Below are 26115 nucleotides of genomic sequence, written 5' to 3'. Positions count from 1 at the left end.
TCGGCCGATGACATCGAATGTTAGCTGTTTATTTTATTTTTTTGTCTTAGCTCTCCATAGTACATATAGTTTTTACGTCCTATCGTGCCAGGTCATTTTAGTTTGGCGTAAACAAGAGACACTTCTCCGGTTATTTAACTGAAGGTTTTCTCAGGAGAACGCTGCCCTACTTTTATCCAGGGCCTGGGCTAGGCTAACGTTAGCTTAGCATTCACTGTAGGCTAGCTAGCAGGCGTTAGCTTGTCTCAGCTAATCTATTCTCCAGCTGCCTGCAAAAGTCAAAGACCTAAACTACTAACAAAGTCGTTTAAACTGTTAAATCTGTCTTAAAACATGGCAGTTGTCAACGACAGTGGCCTGAAGAAAATGCTAAAGGTATGTTTGAAACATTAACCTTGATTTAGTTAACGTCAAGTGATTGCTTGTTTACCGGTTCTCGCTATCAACTGTACTATTAGCTGTACTATTAATTGAGCTGGCCAGCGTTGCGAAGACTAAAATTATATGAATTGTGTATTTTCTGTATCAAATATACTTGTTGTCATCCTTGTTTTCTGCAAGTACAAGATTTAACTCAAAATGGTTTGATTATAACGCCCACAATAGTTTTTCTAAAACCACAATTAACCCCACATGTAGTGTGAAAGCCCAATGCAATCTTTAAATTCTCCACCAATTAGAGTGACACCTTTTCTGTATGTCATGCAAGCGTAAATTAGGTAAAAATTATAGTATACAAGGCACAATTTCTGAAGTTATTTGCACTTGTTTTTATGTTATTTTAAAAAAAAAATTATTTTGCCTAAATATGTCTGACAAAATAATTCATGATTCCATTATATATATATATATATATATATATATATACACACTACCGTTCAAAAGTTTGGGATCACCCAAACAATTTTGTGTTTTCCATGAAAAGTCACACTTATTCACCACCATATGTTGTGAAATGAATAGAAAATAGAGTCAAGACATTGACAAGGTTAGAAATAATGATTTGTATTTGAAATAAGATTTTTTTTACATCAAACTTTGCTTTCGTCAAAGAATCCTCCATTTGCAGCAATTACAGCATTGCAGACCTTTGGCATTCTAGCTGTTAATTTGTTGAGGTAATGTGGAGAAATTGCACCCCACGCTTCCAGAAGCAGCTCCCACAAGTTGGATTGGTTGGATGGGCACTTCTTTGAGCAGATTGAGTTTCTGGAGCATCACATTTGTGGGGTCAATTAAACGCTCAAAATGGCCAGAAAAAGAGAACTTTCATCTGAAACTCGACAGTCTATTCTTGTTCTTAGAAATGAAGGCTATTCCATGCGAGAAATTGCTAAGAAATTGAAGATTTCCTACACCAGTGTGTACTACTCCCTTCAGAGGACAGCACAAACAGGCTCTAACCAGAGTAGAAAAAGAAGTGGGAGGCCGCGTTGCACAACTGAGCAAGAAGATAAGTACATTAGAGTCTCTAGTTTGAGAAACAGACGCCTCACAGGTCCCCAACTGGCATCTTCATTAAATAGTACCTGTTAGAGCCTGTTTGTGCTGTCCTCTGAAGGGAGTAGTACACACCGGTGTAGGAAATCTTCAATTTCTTAGCAATTTCTCGCATGGAATAGCCTTCATTTCTAAGAACAAGAATAGACTGTCGAGTTTCAGATGAAAGTTCTCTTTTTCTGGCCATTTTGAGCGTTTAATTGACCCCACAAATGTGATGCTCCAGAAACTCAATCTGCTCAAAGAAGTGCCCATCCAACCAATCCAACTTGTGGGAGCTGCTTCTGGAAGCGTGGGGTGCAATTTCTCCACATTACCTCAACAAATTAACAGCTAGAATGCCAAAGGTCTGCAATGCTGTAATTGCTGCAAATGGAGGATTCTTTGACGAAAGCAAAGTTTGATGTAAAAAAAATCTTATTTCAAATACAAATCATTATTTCTAACCTTGTCAATGTCTTGACTCTATTTTCTATTCATTTCACAACATATGGTGGTGAATAAGTGTGACTTTTCATGGAAAACACGCAATTGTTTGGGTGATCCCAAACTTTTGAACGGTAGTGTGTATATATATATATATATATATATATATATATTATGATATTCCAATAAACCATGATTCACCCATGGTTCACCCATTAACCCATGGGCATTTGTTTACTTGAAGAGGAAAAAATATTTTTTGCCCTTGTACTCCATACTTTGGATGAAAACATAATATCAGTGTTTCATTTGAAGAAAAGGTCATTATCCTATATTTAAACAGAAATACTTAATGCTTACTGAACAAGCTTTTTTAGAAATATCGATTTTCAGTTGGACGGTGTATACAAACCTAGTCCCTTAAACTGGCACATCTCTTCCACAATGTTCTAAGGTGTAAAAGCGGAGGCCCTCCTGACTGGCATGAGAGACTAGTACTAACCAAAAACATTAGGCCTATTGACAGTATTTTACAGATGTTGTGGCCCATCATTGAAGATGTTGACTTCTTTTGCCATATATTTCTTTTTGTGCCGTCTAGCAATACAAATACAGAGACTTGACTGTCCGTGAGATAATCAGTGTCATCTCATTTTACAAGGACCTAAAGCCTGTTATGGATTCCTATGGTAAGTTTATTTGTCTTAAATTGGTTTCTTACATTTCACACTCTCGGTCTTGGTTATATATTGCATTTCTTTGTGCATGGAAACTCATAGCTTGATATGCCACTCATATATTTTATTTCCTTCAGTGTTCAATGATGGCTCCACAAGAGACCTGATGAGTTTGGCAGGAACTGTTCCAGTCAGCTACAGAGGTAAGGACAACTTGTGGAAAGCAAAAAGTATCAACTGCGGTTACTATACAGGATCATCAAGTGGAATGTAGTCATTTTAATACCGAATTTTTCAAAATGTAAAGAATTGCATAAAGGCTTTGAGGTGCAATAGAACATGTTTTGGTTATTTTTTGGTGCATGTGACAGCACATTTTATGTAGGTCAAGACTCCCTGTCATTTTGCATATTGTATGTGATGTTTTAAAGAATGGCTATGTTAAGTGATGCCTATTTGAAATATTTTCTCTAGTTTACAAGGCTAGGGTGCAACTACTTTACTTAACCCCACTGATATGTATACATGTAGCGAAATTACGGCATAAGGAAATAAAAACAAATTATTTGTGTGCAGGTTTTATATCTATTTCTTTGTTGGGAAACAGTTTATATATACACTACATGGCCAAAACTATGTGAATACCCCTTTGGATGTGGCTTGTTGATATTGGAGAGAGTAAGCTGTCGTGAGTTGCCTGCTGCTTCTCTCTGGGGAAATTTGTTTGTTGCATGATTTTGTTTTTTATCTTTTACTTTTATCTGATCCACTTGGACACATTAAATCTCACACAACATGTGAATGGCTCCACCCACAACCGTGGCCACACACTTGACCTCATTATCACTGGAAATGTACCTGCCTCTGACCTAAACGTCTTTTGAGTTTGGTGTCTCCGACCATAACGCTCTATTACCATCACTGGAAATTCCACCCTCCAATTAACACCCCCCACTCCCAACGAGAGTGTCATGTGGTACTGCAATCTGCACAAACTGGACACGTCTCTATCTCTTTAATACATAATGTCCACCCTCTCCACCGATTTTAGCTCACTTTCCCCCGATGAAATGATCGACCTCTACAATACCACCCTGACCACCTCCTCCAACACCCTTGCCCCTGAACAAATAAAGAAAGTCACCTTCCAGTGCTCCTCTTCTTGGTTCACTGATGATATGCGGTGCATGAAGACCCATGGCCACCAGTTGGCGAGGTTGTGGAGGACAGATGCTCTTATTGTCCATCTACTGACCTTCAGAGAACACCAAACTGCCTACACTGCTGTCCTGAAAGCTGCCTGCTCATCTCATTACTCTACAAGAACTGACAATGGCAAAGGCAATCTCAGAATGCTATTCTCCACCATCAACTGCCTTCTCAACCCCACCAACTCAGGCCCCCCAGCTGCCTCTCCAGAACTATGCAACTGTTTTGCTGTTTTTTTTTCAGGTCAAGGTCATAGATGTCAGAGCCAACATTTCAGCCTCCACAGCAGCTGTGACCCCACCCACCTGCCCTCCCTTCTTCAATGGCTCCACCCTGTGCAGCTTCAAAGATGTTACACCATCTGCACTTTTGGCCATCATAACCAAATCCAAGCCCACTAGGTGTTCCCTTTTCCCCATACACACTCCCCTGTTGAAAGCCTGCTCACCAACCTTGGTTTAATTCCTCACTACACTCATCAGCAAATCACTTCAGAATGGAGAGGTGCCCATCCATTTTAAAACAACGGCTGTCACCCCACTCTTAAAGAAACCAAATCTGGACCAAGAACTCCTGTCCAACTGCAGACCAATCTCCAACCTCCCTTTCCTCACCAAAGTTCTAGAGAAAGTCATTGCCTCACAGCTCCAATTACACCTTTCGGAGAATCAACTTTATGAAGCCCTTTAATTCAGTCTCCGGCCTGCACACAGCACGGAAATGGCCCTGATAAAGGTTGCCAACAACCTGTTGATGGCAGCAGACTCCAAGTCACCCAGCATACTGGTCCTACAAGATCTGAGTGCGGCATTCAACGCTGTGGACCACAAGATCCTCCTCCACCGCCTCAAAACCTACACTGTGGTCACTGACAGCCTTGAAATGGTTCACCTCCGACCACACTAACCGAAGATGTCACGTGTCACTGGGGGGTTCTAGGTTCGATGACACTGCAGTGACGTGGTATCCCACAGGGGTCAGTGCTTGGGCCCATCCTGTTTTTAATCTACTTACTCCCACTTGGACATATATCATCATACAGTACAACATCAACTTCCACTGCTATGCTGACGAGACCCAGGTCCACATTAAAATGCAACCCAATAGGGCTGTCAAAATTGGCCAAAAATTATGTTTGATTATTCCCTCAAAAAAAAAACAAAAAAAAAAAGTTTGAACCCATTCGAATATATTTTTGCGCAATATGTCCATAAGAGGGCAAACCAATACAATGAGAGACATAACTACTTGTATAGGTATATTTATTTCAATGTAAACATGTCTTTTGAAAGATCTACATACCTACACATTACATAATAAACAAACAGAATAATTTCCTATACCATAAGACTTCATTTTAAGACCCCCCCCCCCCGCCGTGGTTGGTGCTAGAGTGAGAAATGAGAATGCGCTGTCTCTCGGAGCTAGATGAAAGATTTGTAATTGATGTGTTATTCGATAGCCTAATTTTTATACAGAATAGGTAATGTTCATACTGGCCAAAGAGGGGGTTTATGGATATGGTGAGGGAGGACATGCAGGTGGCTGGTGTGACAGAAAGATGCAGAGAACAGGAAGAAATGGAAACATGATCTGCTGTGGCGACCCCTAACAGGAGTAGCTGAAAGTAGTAGTAGTGGTAGTAATAAATAAACAATTTGATTTTTTCCATCTTTCTCTAAAGCCCAGCCCATCAACTTTATTGATCGGCCTCATGTCCTTGCATATGAAGTAAGTTTCTTCGTGCAAGCCTCTTGTCATGCTGCAGATAGCGAGCTTGTGGCGAGCGGTGTAAAATATGAGTCGAGACATGGCTGTTGGGTGGAGTTCCGGACATCAGGCCATGCTCATTTGGGTGCATATCTTTTGAGATATGCCCTCAGGTTACTAGTGGTGCAATGGTAAGCTAACTGTAGCTTACATAGCTTGCATACGACTTTATCTCGAGGTTCCACAATTTTTCCTTCTGACCAAAATCTGAAGTATTTCCAAACGGGGCTTTTTAGATTGCTCGAGGTGAAAATCATTCTCTCTGCATCCAAGTTGGGTTGTGAACTCTCTGCTTGTTTCAGCTTGACCTAAATTTCATTTTCTTTTTTTTTCGGATTTCCCCCCCTTTTTCACCAGCCAATTACCCCACTCTTCTGAGCTGTCCTGGTCGCTGCTCCACCCCCTCTGCTGATCTGGGGAGGACTGCAGACTTCCACATGCCTCCTCCAATACATGTGGAGTCACCAGTCGCTTCTTTTCACTTGACAGTGAGGAGTTTCGCCAGGGGGATGTAGCGCGTGGGAGGATCACGCTATTCCCCCCAGTTCCCCCTCCCCCACGAACAGGCACCCCGACCGACCAGAGGAGGCGCTAGTGCAGTGACCAGGCCACATACCCACATCTGGCTTCCCACCCACATACATCGCCCATTGTGTCTGTAGGGACCCAACCAAGCCAGAGGTAACACAGGCATTCGAACTGGCAATCTCTGTGGTGGTAGGCAACAGAATAGACTGCAACGCTACTCGGACACCCCTAAATTTTATTTTCAACCAATGAAAGTGACGTTGTGTGACTCCCAGCTGTCATGCAGAGTATTCAGTGCAGCGGTCAAGGCTCTCGCGAGAATTCGCGAGGCAGACAGCTGCAGTAGGGCTGCTTTTTTTTCCACAAATGAATATTAATTTTCACACTCGAATGTCTTTTTTTTTTTACAATTAGGTGATATACTTGAATTTGGAATATTCATTGACAGCCCTACAACTTAATCCCACCATCACAGTCTCCACCCTCAACACCAATCATCAGCTCCTGGGTGAATAACAACTTCCTTCAGCTTAACAGCAGTAAGACAGAGGCAATCCTGATAGGGACCACCAAACAACTCGCCAACGCTGGCAGCATTGGTCCATCCCATGATGGCCAACTCATTCCCCTCTCCTCTGTTGTCACCAACTTGGTGTTAAGTTTGGCTCCACACTCATTATAAGCCCATATCAAACACATTTGCAAGATTTCCTTTTTTCACCTTAAAAAATATAGCCAGACTGAAGCCATCACTTTCAAAAGATGACACCAAAAAACTGGTTCATGCACTAATCTTCACCTGAATTGGTTGGCAATGCCCTTCTCTCCAGTCTTCCAGTCAAATCTGTCAGCCGTCTACAACTCATTCAGAACAGTGCCGCCAGAGTCCACACCGGCTCAAAAAAGTCAACCCACATAAATCCCATACTTGCCCATCTCCACTGGCTCCCTGTCCACTACAGGATCCATTGCAAAGTCCTCCTTCTGACCTACAAGGCTTAAATGGCCAAAGCCCCAGTTACCTCAGTGACCTCATCACCACTAGGGCTGTCAATGAATATTCCAAATATGAATATGTAACTGAATTGTAAAAAAATAAAAACGGACAATCGAGTGTGAAAATTTAATATTCTTTTGTGGAAAAAAAAAGAAGCATTCTTGCGAGGGCCTTGTCCACTGCACTGAATACACTGCGTGATGGACAGGTGTCACACAATGCCCTCTTAGTTCCAGTGAAGGGAAATCTTAATGCTGCAGCATACAATGACATTCTAGATTGTGTGTTCCCAAGTTTGTGACAACAATATGGGGAAGACCCTTTCCTGTTTCAGCAGGACAATGCCCCCATGTACAAAGCGAGGGCCATAAAGACATGGTTTGCAGAGTTTGATGTGGAAGAACTTGACTGGCCTGCACTGAGCCCTGACCTCAACCCCATCCAACACCTTTGGTATTAATTGGAACGCCGACTTCAAGCCAGGCCTTCTCACCCAATATCAGTGCCCGACCTCACTGAACGGCTGAATGGGAGTGAATCCCAACAGCCATGTTCCAAAATTTTGGGGAAAGCTTTCCCAGAAGAGTGGAGGCTGTTGTAGCAGCAAATTCCATATTTTTTTTAAAATTTTTTAAGCAATATATTTATTGAATTTTGTTTGCAAATTACATCAAAACAAGTAATAGCACAGTACAGCAAACATTTTCACCCCCCCCATAACCCTGTCCCTATAACAAGTAATACAATTCAAAGCAGGGTTAAAGAAGATAATAAAGATAAAAATTCAATTAATAAAAATAATAAAATAAAATAACAACAATAATTTCTTTCACAGACTGATTAGAGGGTGTGGTTTTTTTTCCAGTTGCTTTTACGCATATAAACAGTCAGATAGAGTTTTTCTACTCCCCCAGAGCTTGTTCTTGATGAAGCAAGTTACCAACATTAGTATTACGTCTTAAGAAGTACAGAAACAATCCCCAGATTTTATCAAAAACACTTTGTTTACGTCTAACAATATACATTATCTTTTCCATTGACATGTTTGAAGCCATTTCTTTAACCCACATACCAATTCTTGGTCCATCAACACTTTTCCAATTAAGAGCAATTACACGTTTTGCTTGTAATATACCCATATCTATAAATCTGAACTCATTGCTATGTAAATGTGGGGTGGGAGGATATAAACCAAGAATAAAAAGCTTTGGACTCAATGGTAATTTCTTTGACAAAATTTGATCATCATATCAACAACATCTTGCCAGAAGGTTTTCACTTCCACACATTCCCATATACAGTGAAACAGCATCCCCCTTGCCTCACTACACTTAATACAGGTATCAGGAATATTGTCATTAAACTTGTGCAATTTAACAGGAGTTATATATGTACGCATCAGCCATTTATACTGTAGAAGCTTTAGGTTGCTGCTAACTGTCTGTCTCTGGGCCTCTTTACATGCCTCACTCCATTCTACTAAAGATATTTCCTCCTCTATATCTCCCTCCCATAATCTCAGTTTTGTCTCTGATGATTCATCAGATCCAGATACAAATAAGTCATACATAGTTGAAATTAAACCTTTATCATAACAGTGTTTTGTGACTGCAACTTCTAATATAGAAATGGTAGGAATGTCTAATGAATGGCTTTGACAGGATATAAAACTCCTTAGCTGAAGATATTTGAAAAAAATATTCCTTGGAATGTCATACTTGGTAGATATTTCCTCAAAGGACATGAATACTTCATCCTCCTCCCTGTACATGTCTTGCACTTTCCTTAACCCCTTTTCAGCCCATAATTTAAATCCCCTATCATTTTGCCCTGGTTTGAAATTGGCATTACCCCAAATAGGACTGAAGCGTGACCGGGACATATTTATATTCAAATACTTACAAGCATCGAACCAAACATCAATCATATTCAATATTATAGGGTTGTCTGTATTTTTCGTCAGATATTTACGGTCTGCTGAATACAAATACAGGTGCAATGGTAAGCCCGGTTTAACAGAGCAGGCTTCCAGATCAATCTAAGCTGGGGGACTTCCAGATGAGAAGTAAAACATAATCGACCTTAATTGTGCTGCCCAGTAATACCATTGGATATTTGGACATTTCAGGCCTCCTCGATCATTTTGTAGATAAAGTAAAGATAGACGTAATCTAGGACATTTATTTTGCCAAATAAAGTTGGTAAACAGTTTCTTGATTTTCGTGAACAAAGATGAAGGAGGGGGTAGGGGGATATTCTGGAACAAATAAAGAAATTTGGGAAGTATATTCATCTTTAGGATATTAATCCTGCCGATCATTGAAATAGGTAAGGATGTCCAACGCTCTATCGAAGCAATACTAGCATCCAGGATGGGCTCATAATTTGACAGAGCAATCTTATTCACCTCAGGGACAATTTTTATTCCCAGATATGTAAATGTGTCTGTTGGGTTGAAGGTAGAAGCATAAACAAGACCATTCTTCCTCTCTGTTTCATTCAGTAACATTATAGATGATTTGGAGTAATTAACTTTATAACCGGATATTTTCCCAAATGATTCAATAAGGCTTAGGAGCGCTGGGATAGATTTATGCAGATTTTTAAGCATTAATATCACATCATCGGCGAAGAGTGCTACCCTGTGCTCCAGATGTCCCTCTCGAATTCCATAAATATCGCTGTGTGTCCTCACCGCAATAGCAAATGGTTCTATCGCTAGGATAAAAAGTAAAGGCGATAAAGGGCTCCCTTGAGGACAACTTCTACAAATGTTAAAAGGTTTAGAAACCTTACTATTCATCAAAACTTCTGCAGTAAGCCCTGTACAAAGCAATCTTACCCATTTGATAAATGTATCCCCAAGGCCAAATCGTGTTAACACCTCAAACAGATAAGGCCATTCAACACGGTCGAAGACCTTCTCTGCATCAAGTGAAAGTAAGGCCGTGTCAGGCGCCTCCCTCTGACTGTTTAAAATATTGAGCACTCGTCTAACGTTATGAAAACCCTGTCTCCCTTGAATGAATCCGTTCTGGTCTTCTCCCACTACTCTAGGTAGAAGATCCTCAAATCTTCTCGCAAGAATTTTACAGAGTATTTTTGTATCAAAATTTAGGAGACTAATTGGATGCATATTTTCACATTTTATATTTGGTTTCCCCGGTTTTGGGAGTAAAGTGATTAGGGCGCCCCTCATAGATGTGGGGAGAAGACCATTCTCAAAGGATTCCTGAAACATCTCCAAGAGGGGTGGTATTAATTTGGTTTGAAATTTTTTATAAATGTCTATAGGGATGCCATCTGGACCCGCTGATTTTCCAGCCTGCATACACCCAATTGCTTCTGCAATTTTCAATGCAGTTACATCTTGATCTAATACTCTACATTCCTCTTCCAAAATTTTAGGAATATTAATATTGTCTAAGAATTCTGTTTGCGTGTCCAGATTAGGAGAGCACTCAGAGCTGTATAATTTACCGTAGAAGTCTCTAAAGGCTTCATTAATCTCTGTCGGGTCCACTATAGTTCTACCACTTGGGACTTCAATACAATTAATAGACCTTTCTGTTTGTTGTTGTTTAATGCGCCATGCTAGAAGTTTTCCGGGCTTTTCCCCCTGATCCTAGTAGGACTGTTTGAGTCTCATTAAATCAGCAGCCGCTTTATTAGCTGCCAGTTCATTGTACTGTGCTCTAAGCAGTAGCAGTCTTGTATGAACATCTGTAGGTATATTTCTATTATTACATATTTCTGTTTCCAGTTTTTTAATTTCCTCATCTAATGTCTTCATTTAAAGTCGTGTAGCCTTTTTCTTGGAACTAGTGAAGGAAATGATTTGGCCCCTGATAAAGGCTTTGAAAGCCTCCCACCTTGTGCTAGCAGAAGTCTGGGACTTGTTACATTCAAAATACAGGTCAATCTGCTTATCTAAGAAATCTATGAATGTAGGATCCGCAAGCCACCCGGGTTGAAAACGCCATCTCGGGGGGTCGCACACTAAGTTATTATCTTCATAGGTCAAGGATACTGCAGCGTGGTCAGACAGAACTATACTACTATAATGACATTCATCTATTTTGGAGACAAGTAGCGCTGAAACCAAAAAGTAGTCTATGCGTGAGTGAGTTCTATGAGTACCGGAATAGCAGGAATATTCTACTGCGTTCGGTTTACCATGCCTCCAAACATCAAACAGATTCAATTCCTTCATAAAATGGTGTATCGTCTTTCTGGACTTACTGTGGGTATCATCTAAACCAGTTGACCTGTCTTTTGAAGTATCTAACATACAGTTAAAGTCACCAGCTATTATGTATTTCCCAGGATGATTTGAAGCAGTCAAAAACAGACTATTATAGAATTTAGAGTCATCTTCATTGGGGCCGTAAACATTTATCAAAGTTAAGGTTTCAGATAATAACCTACCCTGGACTATAATATACCTCCCTGCAGGGTCCTTAACTACATGCTGTACCCGTAATGGAACCGATTTATGAATTAGTATCATAACCCCTCTAGCATGAGTGGTGTAAGGAGCAGACAACACTTGACCCTGCCATCGTCTTGCTATTTTGGGAACGTCCTCATCCACCATGTGTGTTTCTTGTAAAAAAACGATTTTTGATTTCAAGGATTTTATCCTGCTCATTACCTGCTTCACCTTTGTGAGTTTGATCAAACCCCTACAATTCCACGAAGTAAATTTTACCTTGCAACTCTCTGACATTGATTCCGGTATGTTATATTAGGAACCGTAGTGAAGAAGTACTTTGACAAACCACACCCACTGATGAAAGAATAAATAATAAAATGAAACCACAAAAACCCACCCTCAACCCCATACGAACCTAAAGTCCAGGAACTCTGGACATCCCCTCCCATCCCACGTTTAACTACCGCTAAAACGAGTTTCTCTACCTTTTCTTTTCTTCTCGCTCCAGCTCGCTATCTTACTTTTTCTAAATACTAATCACACATAACATCAGTAATGAACTGTGCAACGCTTACAACATGTAGGCATATATAACATTAACCACCCGAACACATACACAAACCTGGAACCCGTGCATGCAGACTGGAAGACGAGGAGAGGGAAAAGTCTGTAGCCTGGTCACAAGAGTCCGCGATGCATTGGGCCTTCCTTCCTCCGACAGGCGCATAAACCGATGATGACTCTGTCCCTTAGGCCTAGGCCTACTTGAATGTGCCCATGTCATTTCGGCTGGTGCTTGGACATTGTCTCTCATTCAGGGTTAAGGGCATTCCACAAAAGCTGAATAGTCTAGCTATAAACCAGACTCCGTCCTGTCCAGGTAGAAAAATAAAGCCTAAACAAAAACAAAATGGTGACAGCCCGAACACGTAGCTACATCTTTCGTGTAAATGGAAATAAAATAAAATAAAGTGGGCTTAATAGCCTACTGCATCAGTCCTTATCCGAGGGATTGAATAAACCTCTCCACTTCTGCTGGCGTTTGAAAGGTGTGGGGTCTCTCGTCGTGTGTTACCAGGAGCCGGGCTGGAAAGATGATTCTGTGCTTGTGGATCCCCCTGTTTCTCAGCTTCTTCCGGACCTGATCGTAGTCGCGCTGCATCTTGTGCACCCCAGCAGAGAGGTCGATGTGAAAACGGACCGGCGTGTTCTTGTAAAGGACCTGTCCCTTGGTTTTGGCTGCCTTTAGTACTCACTCCCTATCCTTAAAGTTCATGAACCTCATGATTAGGGCCCTACCAAATTCACGGCCGTGAAAATCGCGTCACGGACCGTGAAATCAGCCTCTTCCCGTGTAATTGACCATTTGCCGTGAAATGCAGTGAAATGCAGAATTTAAGTGCGCAACTAGTTTGAGAAACTACTGTGCTGACATGATTGACATTTTGGATGCGCGAATAAAAGCATTCACGTGTCTAAGACATTGATTGGTTAAATGAGCATCCGGGGTGGTCGCAATGATCATTTTTGTTACTAGCATAGTTTGAGTTAGCTGTCGTCAGCATGTTAGCTTAGGCCCTAACGTACTGAAGATGTCGAAATCTAAAACCTCAAAAAACACGACTGCAGACGACAGAGTAATTGAGTTTGGAAAACATATTTTACACGCTGATGGCGGAAAATTATTTTGTACGAGTTGTAATATCTCCTTAGATCACAGTCGACGAGCAACGATTCAGCGTCACTTGGAAAGTGAAACTCATCTCAACAAAAAGAGGGCTGCCGAAAAAGAACCACAAGGTGGAACCAACAAGAAGCAAAAAACAATTTCATCGATGTTTAAGAAAACAACCGAGAGCACCGAGTCTCGACATTTGGCGACCATGGAGCTTGTTGAGGCGTTTGCTAGTGCTAACATACCGCTGGAGAAGCTTGATCACCCGAAACTGAGGGACTACCTTCAACGTAATGTGAGAAATGCGGGCGGTTTACCCAGTGCAAATAAGCTCCGACAAGACTACCTTCCTAAGCTGTTTGACGCACAATTTGAAGAGGTAAAATCTATCATAAATTCACGTGAATCGTTTTCAATTATTTTGGATGAGTCCACCGACGAGCAGGACAATTATGTTTTGCATGTTATTTTCGATTTCATGTCGGACAAGACGGAAGATGTTGAGACTGGAACTCTAACAGCAGTGCTGGCCGACTGTGCTTACTTGGATGCTGTAAACTATACCACTGTTTCACAAGCCATAATTAAAACCCTCACAAAATATGGTGCAGACTTTAACAAAGTATCTGCTTTCATTAGTGACAATGCAACCTACATGACGAAGTCATACAAATCTGTACTCCAGGGTCTCATGCCAAACTCGGTGCATATCACTTGCAATGCCCACATTATTTCTCTGGTGAGTGAGTTGTGGAGAGCTGAGTTTCCTAGAGTAGATAAGTTAGTGAGCTACGTCAAAAAAGTGTTTAAGCATTGTCCCAGTCGCAAACTACACTATCGGGAAAGCATTGCAGAGAAGACAGGGGAAACGGTGGGGAAAATTGCCCTTCCACCTGAACCAGTGATTACGAGATGGAACTCGTGGTTTCGGGCTGTACAGTATCACGCAGCTCATCTGGACTTTTACGCAGATTTTGTGGAACAGGAGCTCGCACTGACACCCCGAACACAGGCATTGACCGAACTGTTAAATCTTTTACACGATCCTCACCTGAATGAGGAGGTCAAATTCATTTCCAAAAATGCCACTAAGCTAATGGACTTGATCACTTGGTTTGAATCTCGACATGTATTAATTCACAAGGCGCACAACAGGGTCATGGATTTGCTCTTTTGGGCAGAAGCACAGGCGAATGAAATTCACTCCGAGCGTGCAGATTTAAATGCCAGTGCTCATCACTTGTTTTCTGGCATGATACGAAAGATCAGGCAGTATTACTGCTACGGAGACGAGTCAAACGAGAACATTACGCAAAGTAGATTTAAACAACCAGCGGCCGAATTCCTGAAAGCAGTGCGCATTTTTGACCCTGCACAAATACTTATTTTGACGGTGGATTTAAAATCACTCAGCACGGACATTCCTGGATTTGACAAAAACTGTAGGCTGGAATTGCCGAACTACAAACACATCGCACAAGAGGTGGACACAACTTTACCAGTGCTAGCTTTTTGGAAATCCTCCGAATCTAGGCTACCACATCTTGCTAAAGTAGCGTGGCGCTGTCTGTCAATCCCGACGAACTCTGTGGACGCGGAGAGGGCCGTGTCAAAACATGGACAAGTATTTTCATCGCAGAGACAGAGCATGAAGCCAAGCACCGTCGCAGGATGCTCAATGCTTACATTCAACCACTAGTACGGTTATGCTGTGTACAGTAGGCTGGGCTATTAAGGCCCTGTGTGAATAAAAAGTGTAATTTAATCATTGCCGTGAAATGTCGCATTTTTCTTATGGAATCCGTGAAATCTGTGATTTTCGAGAAACTAGGTCCGTGAAATTGAGCGAAATGTACCGTGAATTTGGTAGGGCCCTACTCATGATCAATGTCCTTGGACAACCCGTGCGAGAGTCTACCGGAGCGCCGATTCTATGAGCCCGCTCCACTACCAAGCTCTCCCGTGGATCCATGTTCAGAGCCTCCGACAACCACTTCTCCAAAAATGCAGGTGCATCCTGGCCCTCTTCTTTCTCCGGTAGGCCCACCAACCTTACGTTATTTCGCCGAATCCTGCATTCCAAGTCCTCCACTTTGTCAGTAAGGCTTTTGACGGTGCTTTCCAGCGTGCTAACTCGGGGTGTTAGCTTCTTAACGTCGTCCTCCACGTCAGAAATCCGTTGTTCGGCCCGTTCCATGCGACCCATGCATTCCTGTATTTGTTTCTTTACATCCGCAATTGTCGCTTGCACTCCATCATTTTTCTTGTAAAGTCCACTTTTCAAAGACTGTATGGCTTTCATGATATCTTGGTTGCTATTCTTATCTGTGTCTAACATTTCGTCATCTTCTTCCTCGTGGTCGTCTTCTTCGTTAGCAATATTTTCAACCTGCATGGCGTCGCTAACCTTCTCAGCCTCTTCCTTGTGTCGCGATTTCCTTTTCTCCTTCTCTTTTTCTCTCTTTGCCTTTTCTTTCGGGTTTTTCCCTGACATTTTAGTTCTGGGTACTCTTATACACGTATTGCGTGACTTTAGACAAGATTCGGATTAGTATTGTAGGATTAATTTACACGGTAGCTGCAGAGCTTGAGATGTGCGACCTCCTAGTCCCTCGCCATAACCGGAAGTCTCCTGCAAATTCCATATTAATGCCCATGGTTCTAGAATGAGATATTCAACAAGCACATATGGGTGCGATGTTCAGGTGTGCACATACTCGTGTGTGTGTGTGTGTGTGTGTGTGTGTGTGTGTGTGTGTGTGTGTGTGTGTGTGTGTGTGTGTGTGTGTGTGTGTGTGTACATGCACAAATGTTTACCCACAGAGGCACCAGACTGTAGAACTAAATCAACAAGGTAAACAAAATTCAAACCAGATCCTTTCGTCTGCTTATTTGTGGCACATTCAGCAAGGCAACAGAGAATTATCAAAGACTTCCATTAGATAGCGTAAATCCATCCATTATATAGATGTGTGTGTGTGTGTGCCTGTGTGTGCACGCGTACGTATGTGTTTGTGTTTATTTTCTAATCTAGAGTCTGGAGAGTATAACCTTTAATTTTAAATTGGAGGGGAAAAGTACAAGGACCAGGGTCCTTTGCATTTAGATTACAGTTTTGTATCCTATATACACTCACTGGCCACTTTATTAGGTACACCTTGCTAGTACCGGGTTGGACCCCCTTTTGCCTTCAGAACTGCCTTAATCCTTCGTGGCATAGATTCAACAAGGTACTGGAAACATTCCTCAGAGAGTTTGGTCCATATTGACATGATAGCCTCACGCAGTTGCTGCGGATTTGTCGGCTGCACATCCATGATGCGAATCTCCCGGTCCACCACATCCCAGAGGTGCTCTATTGGATTGAGATCTGGTGACTGTGGAGGCCATTTGAGTACAGTGAACTCATTGTCATGTTCAAGAAACCAGTCTGAGATGATTCGAGCTTTATGACATGGCGCGTTATCCTGCTGGAAGTAGCCATCAGAAGATGGGAACACTGTGGTCATAAAGGGATGGACATGGTCAGCAACAATACTCAGGTAGGCTGTGGCGTTGACACGATGCTCAAATGGTACTAAGGGGCCCAAAGTGTGCCAAGAAAATATCCCCCACACCATTACACCACCACCACCAGCCTGAACCGTTGATACAACGCAGGATGGATCCATGCTTTCATGTTGTTGACGCCAAATTCTGACCCTACCATCCGAATGTCGCAGCAGAAATCGAGACTCATCAGACCAGGCAACGTTTTTCCAATCTTCTATTGTCCAATTTTGGTGAGCCTGTGCGAATTGTAGCCTCAGTTCCCTGTTCTTAGCTGACAGGAGTGGCACCCGGTGTGGTCTTCTGCTGCTGTAGCCCATCTGCCTCAAGGTTCGACGTGTTGTGCGTTCAGAGATGCTCTTCTGCATACCTCGGTTGTAATGAGTGGTTATTTGAGTTACTGTTGCCTTTCTATCAGCTCGAAGCAGTCTGGCCATTCTCCTCTGACCTCTGGCATCAACAAGGCATTTTCGCCCACAGAACTGCCGCTCACTGGATATTTTCTCTTTTTCGGACCATTCTCTGTAAACCCTAGAGATGGTTGTGCGTGAAAATCCCAGTAGATCAGCAGTTTCTGAAATACTCAGACCAGCCTGTCTGGCACCAACAACCATGCCACGTTCAAAGTCACTTAAATCACCTTTCTTCCCCATTCTGATGCTCGGTTTGAACTGCAGCAGATCGTCTTGACCATGTCTACATGCCTAAATGCATTGAGTTGCTGCCATGTGATTGGCTGATTAGAAATTTGCGTTACCGAGCAGTTGGACAGGTGTGCCTAATAAAGTGGCCGGTGAGTGTATATTTACTCAATACACATTATGCCCATTGGTATGTAGGGCAGCAACAAAGGACCAGCTCCTTGATGGTGGCCCAGCTGTGGTTTAGAGATTTCAATGCAGCTTCCATAGTCCTCCGCCAAGTGTTTTTCAGTCTGCTACGCTTGCATTTTCCTTCAGGTGTCCAGTGAAGATCTGTTCTTATCATGGAATCGTCTCTCTTTAGATGACATGGCTGATCCATCTCCAGTGTCTTTTAATGATGATAGTGCTTATGCACTGTTGGTTGCACTGTGTGAGAAGATCCTCACTAGAAATAGTTTGGGGCCAGAAGATGCAACATATCCGCCGTAGGACTCGGGTATGGAAGGTGAACAGTTGACTTGGGTTGCTTTGTCATTCACCAGCACTCTGAGCCATAGAGAACTGTTGAACGGACACAGCTTTGGTAGAGTTTAAGTTTGGTGTGTATGCTGATGTAGGTTGCGTGCCAGATATTTTTTTAACCTTCTGAACGCAAACCTGGCTTTTTTTTCTGATTCCGCCCCCCCCTTTTTTTTTTTTTTCTCCCCAATTGTACTTGGCCAATTACCCCACTCTTTCTAGCTGTCCCGGTCACTGCTCCACCCCCTCTGCTGATGCGGGTAGGACTGCAGACTACTACATGCCTTCTCAGATACATGTGGAGTCGCCAGCCACTTCTTTTCACCTGAAAGTGAGCAGTTTCGCCAGGGTAGCACGTGGGGGATCACCCCCCTGCAACAGGTGCCCTGACCGACCAGAAGAGGCGTTAGTGCAGCGACCAGGACACATACCCACATCCGGCTTCCCACCTGCAGACACGGCCAATTGTGTCTGTAGGGACGCCCAACCAAGTCGGACATAACACGGAGATTCGAACCGGTGATCCCTGTGTTGGTAGGCAATGGAATAGACCGCCACACTACCTGGATGCCCCAATCCTGGCTTTTTTGAGTGTTTTGTACGTCAACACCTGTTTCTCCGTCATGTGTGGCGACACTTCCAAAATAAGTGAACTTCTCGGTCATTCGGAGATCACTACCATTGATTTTTAACAGCTTGTATGTTCAGTGTGTTGATGGCCATGACTTCTGTCTTCTGGGTGTTGATTGAGGCCCACTTGTTGTGCTCACATGTTTAGTCTGCTTGTCTTCTTTTGTATGTCTTTGTGGGACTGAGAGAGTAGCGCCAGATCGTCTGCGAAGTCCAGATCCTCTAGGTTGGATAAGAGGGTCCAATGTATTCGTCTTGGAGCATCTGTTGTCGTATTCCACATTACCCCGTCAATCGCCATGTTGAAGAGTAATGGAGGACATAACACACCCTTACTTTACCTCAAAACTGATGTTGCTGTGTCCCACGCTGCAAGAAAAGTTCTTTTAAAAACTCCTTATAAGTTGGACAAGGTGCTCTGGAACTCCATAGGACCAAACAATACAACACAAGCTGTCATTGTGCACACTTAAAAATACCTCTGCGAAATCCACAAAGTTGACCTAGAGCTGTCTCTGCCATTCGGTGCACTATTTGAGGATGTTTCATAAAGATCTGGTCACTCTTCACTTGCAGGAACCTGCCTGCTCCTTTCTCAACCGTTGGTCAGCTGCATCAGAGATTTGGTGAATGATTATCTTTGACAAGATTTTAAATGCAAATGGTTGAGTAGTAATACCTCTCTAATTATTGCAATTTTTTCAGTTCACCTTTCTTTGGTATCTTGATAATGACACCTTTGGTACAGTCGTCAGGTACCCATCTGCGCTCCCACACCATTGTGAACAGAGGTTGCAGAATCTTAATCCTATAAATAAAATCATTTATTTATATACATGAGCTCTCGAAGGCTAGAATTTTCAGATAGAAGTAATGCCAGTGCTACTATATAAATACAAAGAAGATTCAGCTTTAAAATATATTTTAACTTATGCTTTGCGGTACCTAATTGTCATGCAGCATATATTATTATGTATTTACATAAATCTGAGAGATATTATCAATTTCAGGTGATTAACAGATTTTGTGTTTCTCTTTTAGGTAACGTGTACAACATCCCAGTATGTCTTTGGCTACTTGACACATACCCCTACAACCCCCCTATATGTTTTGTCAAGCCTACTAGTGCCATGATGATCAAAACTGGCAAGCACATTGACGCAAACGGCAAGATCTACCTTCCTTATTTACACGAGTGGAAACATGTAAGTCTCAGTGTGACAATAGACGTTCAAAAGGTTCAAATGATGTAGAATAAGAATTAACAGGGAGAACAATGCAATATTCTCACCTCAGGACTCTCATTGTCTCTTGTGATACCATAAAATATTTCAGCTTTGGATATGGAAGTAACATTTTTTTAAGTTTGGTTGTCGTGATAATGCTCTGACATTGCAAAAATAATTTTCAGCCCCAGTCAGACCTTTATGGTCTGATCCAGGTGATGATTGTGGTGTTTGGAGAAGAGCCTCCTGTTTTTTCTCGGCCAACCACACAGGCCCCCTATCAGGCCTTCCAGGCTGCAGGACCCCCTAATTGTAAGTGACACAGCCTTTAGCTTTTCTTTGGTCTAGCATTTAGGAGGTATCCAAAGATCAATTCTGTATGAAAGGTTGTCAATACGAAATTGTCCGTTTTACTGCTTAATGTAATGAGTGTTAACCTATGAGATTAATGTTTTTTTTTTAACTAAACATTTTCTACAATTTGTTGTAAAGTATGTTACTAGGTAGTGCGGATCAAATCAGAGTTTCCGCTAGGAAAATTTGGTGCTGGCCAATGTGTCCAGGGAGACTCCAGAATGTCTGACAAATGGGAAAAATGTTGGTCATATTATCTGTGCCCTGCATGCGCTGTACAAGAAGAACAAAGTATCAATGCAAGTAGAATTTACATAAAATGTACTTTAATGAAAAATCCTTTTAAACAAATATTCAAAATAAAAACACAAGTTGATTCACATACATATTTATAAAAGAACATAGCATAATTCAAAAAAATCCAAAGTAAAGGAATGCTGCTTTAAAGTTTGCGGCTACTCCAATGTAATGAGTATTGAAAATTAGAAGAGAGTGATTAAAAGTGGACTGTTTTGCCATTTTCTTCCACGGTAGTTCTCAACTCATATGGCAATTAGGCTACAGTGGCTCACGTATGCCAATCCGAGTGTTCTAGTACCTGAAGCCTAAATGATAAAACGAGCGAAAATTCATCGTTGAATCATTCAATACACCAACAGGCATGCCTATTTAGGAAGTTCTACATTTTTGGTAGAAGGGTCTATTTTTATTTCACTTGTTTTATTCCAGTTTGGGTGGAATTATTGCTGGACACCATGGCCAGGGAGATTATTATTTGTCAGATTTTGAGAATGTTTACCTGTAAAAATGCCACAGAGAGATTACCGGTAATTTAGTACAGCACAGCCTCGTAGTTATGGCAAACATAGATAAACCAGAGTTTAGTGGCAGCAGATCTGCCCTTTCTGCAAACAATGTAAGCAAGTTAATTTTTCGGGGGGGCATGAAAATTCAATGAATCTCAGTACAATCTGGGACTGTTGTGCAGTCCTAATGTGAAGCTGAAAGCTGCTAATGTGAATACAAGTAGAGTACAGCTCAAGTACAGTTAATTTTCTAAATGTTGCACCTTAATATGTTTATTTTATATTTTTATTTGTTTGAGAGAATACTTATTTTGATTTACTTTTAAGTAAAATTTACTTCTTTATTAGTAGTTTGCTGCCAGTTGCAGCAGTATTGACATACTTTTTTTTTTATTTCAGAAAGACAGAACCATACTTTGTTCAGTAAACCACTGTTTAATAAAAACAGAAGCAATTTTATCTTTTGTTTCTTTTCCCCCCAATTGTACCAAAAACGAACTGAATCGTGAGTTCAAAACTGAGGTACCTACTTCGTGATTTTTGTATACCGTTACACCCCTAATAAGTCCTTGTTAAAGTGTTTAGGGTAAATTGTTTAACCACATCAATTTTCTTCTAAAAAGTGGACTAATTACACAAGGGCTTTCAGTTGATATGGCTGATGTGAACTTTTTCTGCATATTAGAATATAATCAGTTACTTTCTGCCTGAATAGAATAAATATGATACATCATGTATTACTGTATGATCTTTTTGAGTAACAGTTCAGAGTACCTGCTGGCTCTAATATTGAAGGGCCCCAGCTGGGCACAAAGACTAAATTGTAGTGGTGTTATTGACATTTTCATGGATCATTTGTGTAATTTTTGTGGCCCAGAATAAACCCTTTGTGAACCAGCACTTGTTTTATTGTAAATGTGCATTCTCATGTCTCACTCTTAACTAGAATATCAAAAAAAATTATTTATTTAGAAATCCGTTAACTTCACGCTATTAATGTGTTGTTACAGCTTATACGCACTGTATGTATACTTTTAAAGATGCATTTTCAACCCTCACCTCTAGATGGCAGTCACTCACTGCTTACAGCCCAGTAAGGGAAAATACAAGTCAATTGGTGTGTTTGTGTATATAAGCATTTTTACTCACATGTGGCTCAGGCCTGATTGTCTTTCCCTTCCTCCTGCAGCCTCCTACATGCCAGGTATGCCTGCAGGCTCACCCTATGGACAAAATTCCAACACTGGGTAAGATGTCTGGCAAGCAGAGCTTCCTGTCCTCCTTGCTAGCTAACATGCTGGCTTGCTCAGTTATTCCCATCAAACCAGTGCCTGACTAATTTCACAATTGTTTCTTTAGCAGCAAAGTGATATTTAATGTATAATGGGTACAGGGCTGAGCAGGCACTATGGGCACTTATGACTCAAAGTTTAAGTTACATGTTTGACAATGGAAGATTGGGAACAGTGGGTATTTTGTTTATAATGTAACCACATGTCCTGTAACCATTCCAGTGGTTACCCGGGTTACCAGTACCCAGGGGGTAACTCATATCCTGCGACAGCTGGTCCTGCACATTACCCCTCCCAGACCCCCGTCTCCGCAGTAGGTATGTAGTAGGACAAACATTAAGGCTAGCATTTTCTGGGTGTTGTCATTGTCCCTGTTATTTGGATTAATTTGTAACTTCAGTTATAACTGGCACCCAGCCAGCTATAAAAGTTAGTAGTTGGTAGTAACACATAAAGCAAATGCTCGGTAAGTGTTGGTGTGTATACCCTACAACAGACCTAATATTGATATTTTTTTGTTTTTGTTTTTTTGTATTAGTTTGGGTTTTTTAACCTATTTGATAAAAATACGTATTACATATTGCTGATATGGCTTACTGTGGTGACTAAATATTTTTTGCTTTCTTTTTACTTGTTTTCCCACATTATAACAATTTTATCTAGTTAAGAGTTGTGAGCATTTGATATTTAGACTTTCTTTCCAAAAATAACAGTTCCACCCCACCTTTCTGTGGCCTTTAGTTAACTCTTGACTCTTGACCCTTGACTTTCTGTCTGGCTGGCTCTCCATTCTATGTGACTTCAACAGAGTGCTTGCCTGCCTCTGAAAGGTCGTCTCTGTAACTAGAGTGGGAAACATTAAAGGCCAAAGGGTGTGATGGACCTGAAGGGAAAGGACCTGCCATACCCCACTCCCCCAACCCCCAACCCACATATAGCTATATTTAGGATGGGAACAGTAACTTCTCACATAAACAGACCTACGATAAGGAAACACATTTGCTGTTCAAGTACTCATAGTTAGCTAGAGCAATTTTTAACTGATCCTAGATCAGTACACAAGGGTAGTTTCTTCCACCTCCTATATTTAGCAAGGGAGAGGGAGTGGAAAAGAGATAGGTTTGCCTGTAGACTCTTCAGCACTTGAGATGTGATTAACAGTAACATTAATGTTGCTGACTGGAGACTACTGATAGAATGGCCTTGACTCTGCAGACATCTATCGCCCAGCTGCTCTTAATTATACTGTCTAAGTCAGTGGACCAGGAAGGCAGTTACATGATGAAAAGGAGACAGATATAGCACTATCTGGTATGAATAAAATGGCTTGGGTTAAAAAAAATGTTCAAATAAAACTGAGGCCCAGCCAATAATGTCCTTCAGACCTTTCACATTATTATACCCAGAACACTACACTTTCTCAGTCAGTGTATTGTTGTGTCTGTTTTGTAATGTATATCCAAACACAACAGCTTTGAACACAAAGATCTTAACAGTCTTAACCTTGTTGATTCTCGTCTTTGCTTTTTGCCCCGTCTTCCATCCCAATTATGTCATATCATCTCCTTTACCCTCTCGATCAGGCCAAAGCAGAGATGGCACCATTGGTGAGGACACAATTCGTGCATCCTTGATTTCAGCCGTGAGCGACAAGCTCCGCTGGAGGATGAAGGAGGAGATGGACAGAGCTCAGGCTGAACTGGATGCCCTCAAACGGACTGAAGAGGATCTGAAAAAGGGTCACCAGAAGCTAGAGGAGATGGTCTCACGACTGGACCAGGAAGTAGTGAGTGATTGTCCTCATATTCCACTTTAAATTTGTCTTTATTTTTTTTAATCTATTTTTCAGTAACCTAAAGTGGACTCTTCTGTTAGCTATTCAGTTGCACCTCCCCACCCTCCAATATTTTTGTTTTTAACTGTGACTGCCTCACCAGGCGGAGGTGGACAGGAACATTGAGTTGTTGAAGAGGAAGGATGAGGAACTGAGTGAGGCCTTGGAGAAGATGGAGAACCAGTCAGAGAACAACGACATTGATGATGTCATCGTCCCCACAGCGCCACTCTACAAACAGATCCTGAACCTGTATGCTGAGGAGAACGCCATTGAGGACACCATCTTCTACCTCGGAGAGGCCCTTCGCAGGGGAGTCATTGACCTTGAGGTTTTCCTCAAGGTGAGCACAGCAGCATACACCAAACCAGCAAACAAATGAGATGCACACTCAATCGTCCATACCAGATAGTGTATCTTGGTCCATGTCATGAATTAATGTCACTTTGTTTTCTTCTTGTCATAGCATGTGCGCCTCCTGTCCAGGAAGCAGTTCCAGCTTCGTGCCCTGATGCAGAAAGCCCGCAAGACTGCAGGGCTCAGTGATCTCTACTGACCCATAGTAAATATATGGAAATCAATCTAATTTTCTCTCCCTTATTCTTCCATATTTCTCAATGAAAACAAAGTTCCCTCTTCGTTTTAACTTTCCATCTACAACCACCACCACCTCCCCACCAACAAAAATTGAAAAACTGCAACAGGTATGGAGAACTGGCCCTGTTTTGATGAACATAGGGATGGTTTAAAGTTTACCCTGCAGCCGCAGTTTTTTTGGTCATATACCAGCTACTTCTTTATTTGAGACAATAATGCAGTAACAGTCATGACCCAGTTGTGAGACATGACACCATTGCTATGCCTGTACTTTTGCCAAGACGGAAAACAAGACAAAGTTTACGGCATTGATATGAAAAACACTATAACCAACCTAGGTACAAGATACTGTGGTCGACACAGAAAACATGCTTACACCTTGCCACATCAGTAGAGGTGAGTTTTGAACCATTGCTGTCTTTATGTAACATAAGCTCTGAGTGTTCCCAGTGAGAATGGGTCATCAAAAAGAGCTAGCGAGGGTGTCTTAATGTGTACCAATATTTGCTGCATTCTAAGGTGGCCTACAAACCCTGCCCAATATCTGTATAGTAGGTAATGTCATGTAGCTAGTAAGCACAAATGATTAGGGGTTAAATTTGTAGAAACCCCGTTATGTCTGAGCCCCTCATAATGAAAAGGTTAGCCTATGATATAAATACATAGGGTAACCTTTCAGGAAGAATAAGCATTCAACCATAGCACTGAATGCTGTATGAAGTCTTGGTTTTGTTCAGTAGCCGTGGAACCAGAGGATCTCTTTTTAAATGAGACGGATATTGAAAAGCACGAATTTGTTCACTGAATCTGCTACGAAACACAACCATGGCTTCTGCACTTTTCACTTCCATTGGTCCAAAGCTTTTCCCCTATCCTCCGTCTCTGTCTCTTATCGATGGTGTGGGTGTGTCTTGTCAGCTGCTCAGGTCTACCCTTCCAGTCTGTTATCTGAATTATCAGTTAACAGGCAATCATGTACAGTAGCTATGCTCACAAACTGTATAGTATTGCTGTTGTTCAAGGTTGATGACAGTCCTGACATACTATATTCAATAGTATTCCTCAAGAAATTGTATGGTAGAAATCTTTTTTTTCCCTCTGCTTTGTCTGTATTTTTCCTTTACTGTCCACTCCCAAATTCTCAGCTCTTCTGAGATAGTGAGTTTAATAGTAAATGAGAGAAGTTGTAAGGAGTGTCAGAAGGTACAACAGATAGATAACTATTGTACTAATAAAAAAAAATAACTTATGTCAACTTTACAAACAGTTCTCCTTAAACTAGCTTTTTACTAAATGCACTTTGAATTGTATGATAGTACATTTTTTTCCTTATGTTTCCAATTCAACAATAGACCACCTGTTCTTTTATATCTGTAGATTTTATGTAAATCAATACAATTAAAAGTCAGATTTGATGCTAATGACTTTGGGTTTTGTACTTAAGTGT

The 26115-nt window shown here is 41.5% G+C and overlaps 1 protein-coding gene across 1 annotated transcript; it reads left to right on the top strand.

Moving 5' to 3' along the window:
• tsg101a (tumor susceptibility 101a) lies at positions 1-26089 on the top strand. Its single transcript, XM_056282125.1, has 10 exons — positions 1-375; positions 2528-2615; positions 2741-2806; positions 19601-19764; positions 19971-20097; positions 22135-22192; positions 22460-22554; positions 23821-24023; positions 24175-24414; positions 24538-26089. The coding sequence occupies exons 1-10, from the start codon at positions 334-336 to the stop codon at positions 24625-24627; spliced, it is 1173 nt and encodes a 390-aa protein (XP_056138100.1). The 5' UTR covers positions 1-333; the 3' UTR covers positions 24628-26089.
• Positions 26090-26115: the final 26 nt, after the last annotated feature.

Source organism: Lampris incognitus, chromosome 6, assembly GCF_029633865.1.
Source record: "Lampris incognitus isolate fLamInc1 chromosome 6, fLamInc1.hap2, whole genome shotgun sequence".
NCBI classification, from domain to species: Eukaryota; Metazoa; Chordata; class Actinopteri; order Lampriformes; family Lampridae; genus Lampris; species Lampris incognitus.
This window is presented reverse-complemented; position numbering and strand designations above follow the sequence as displayed.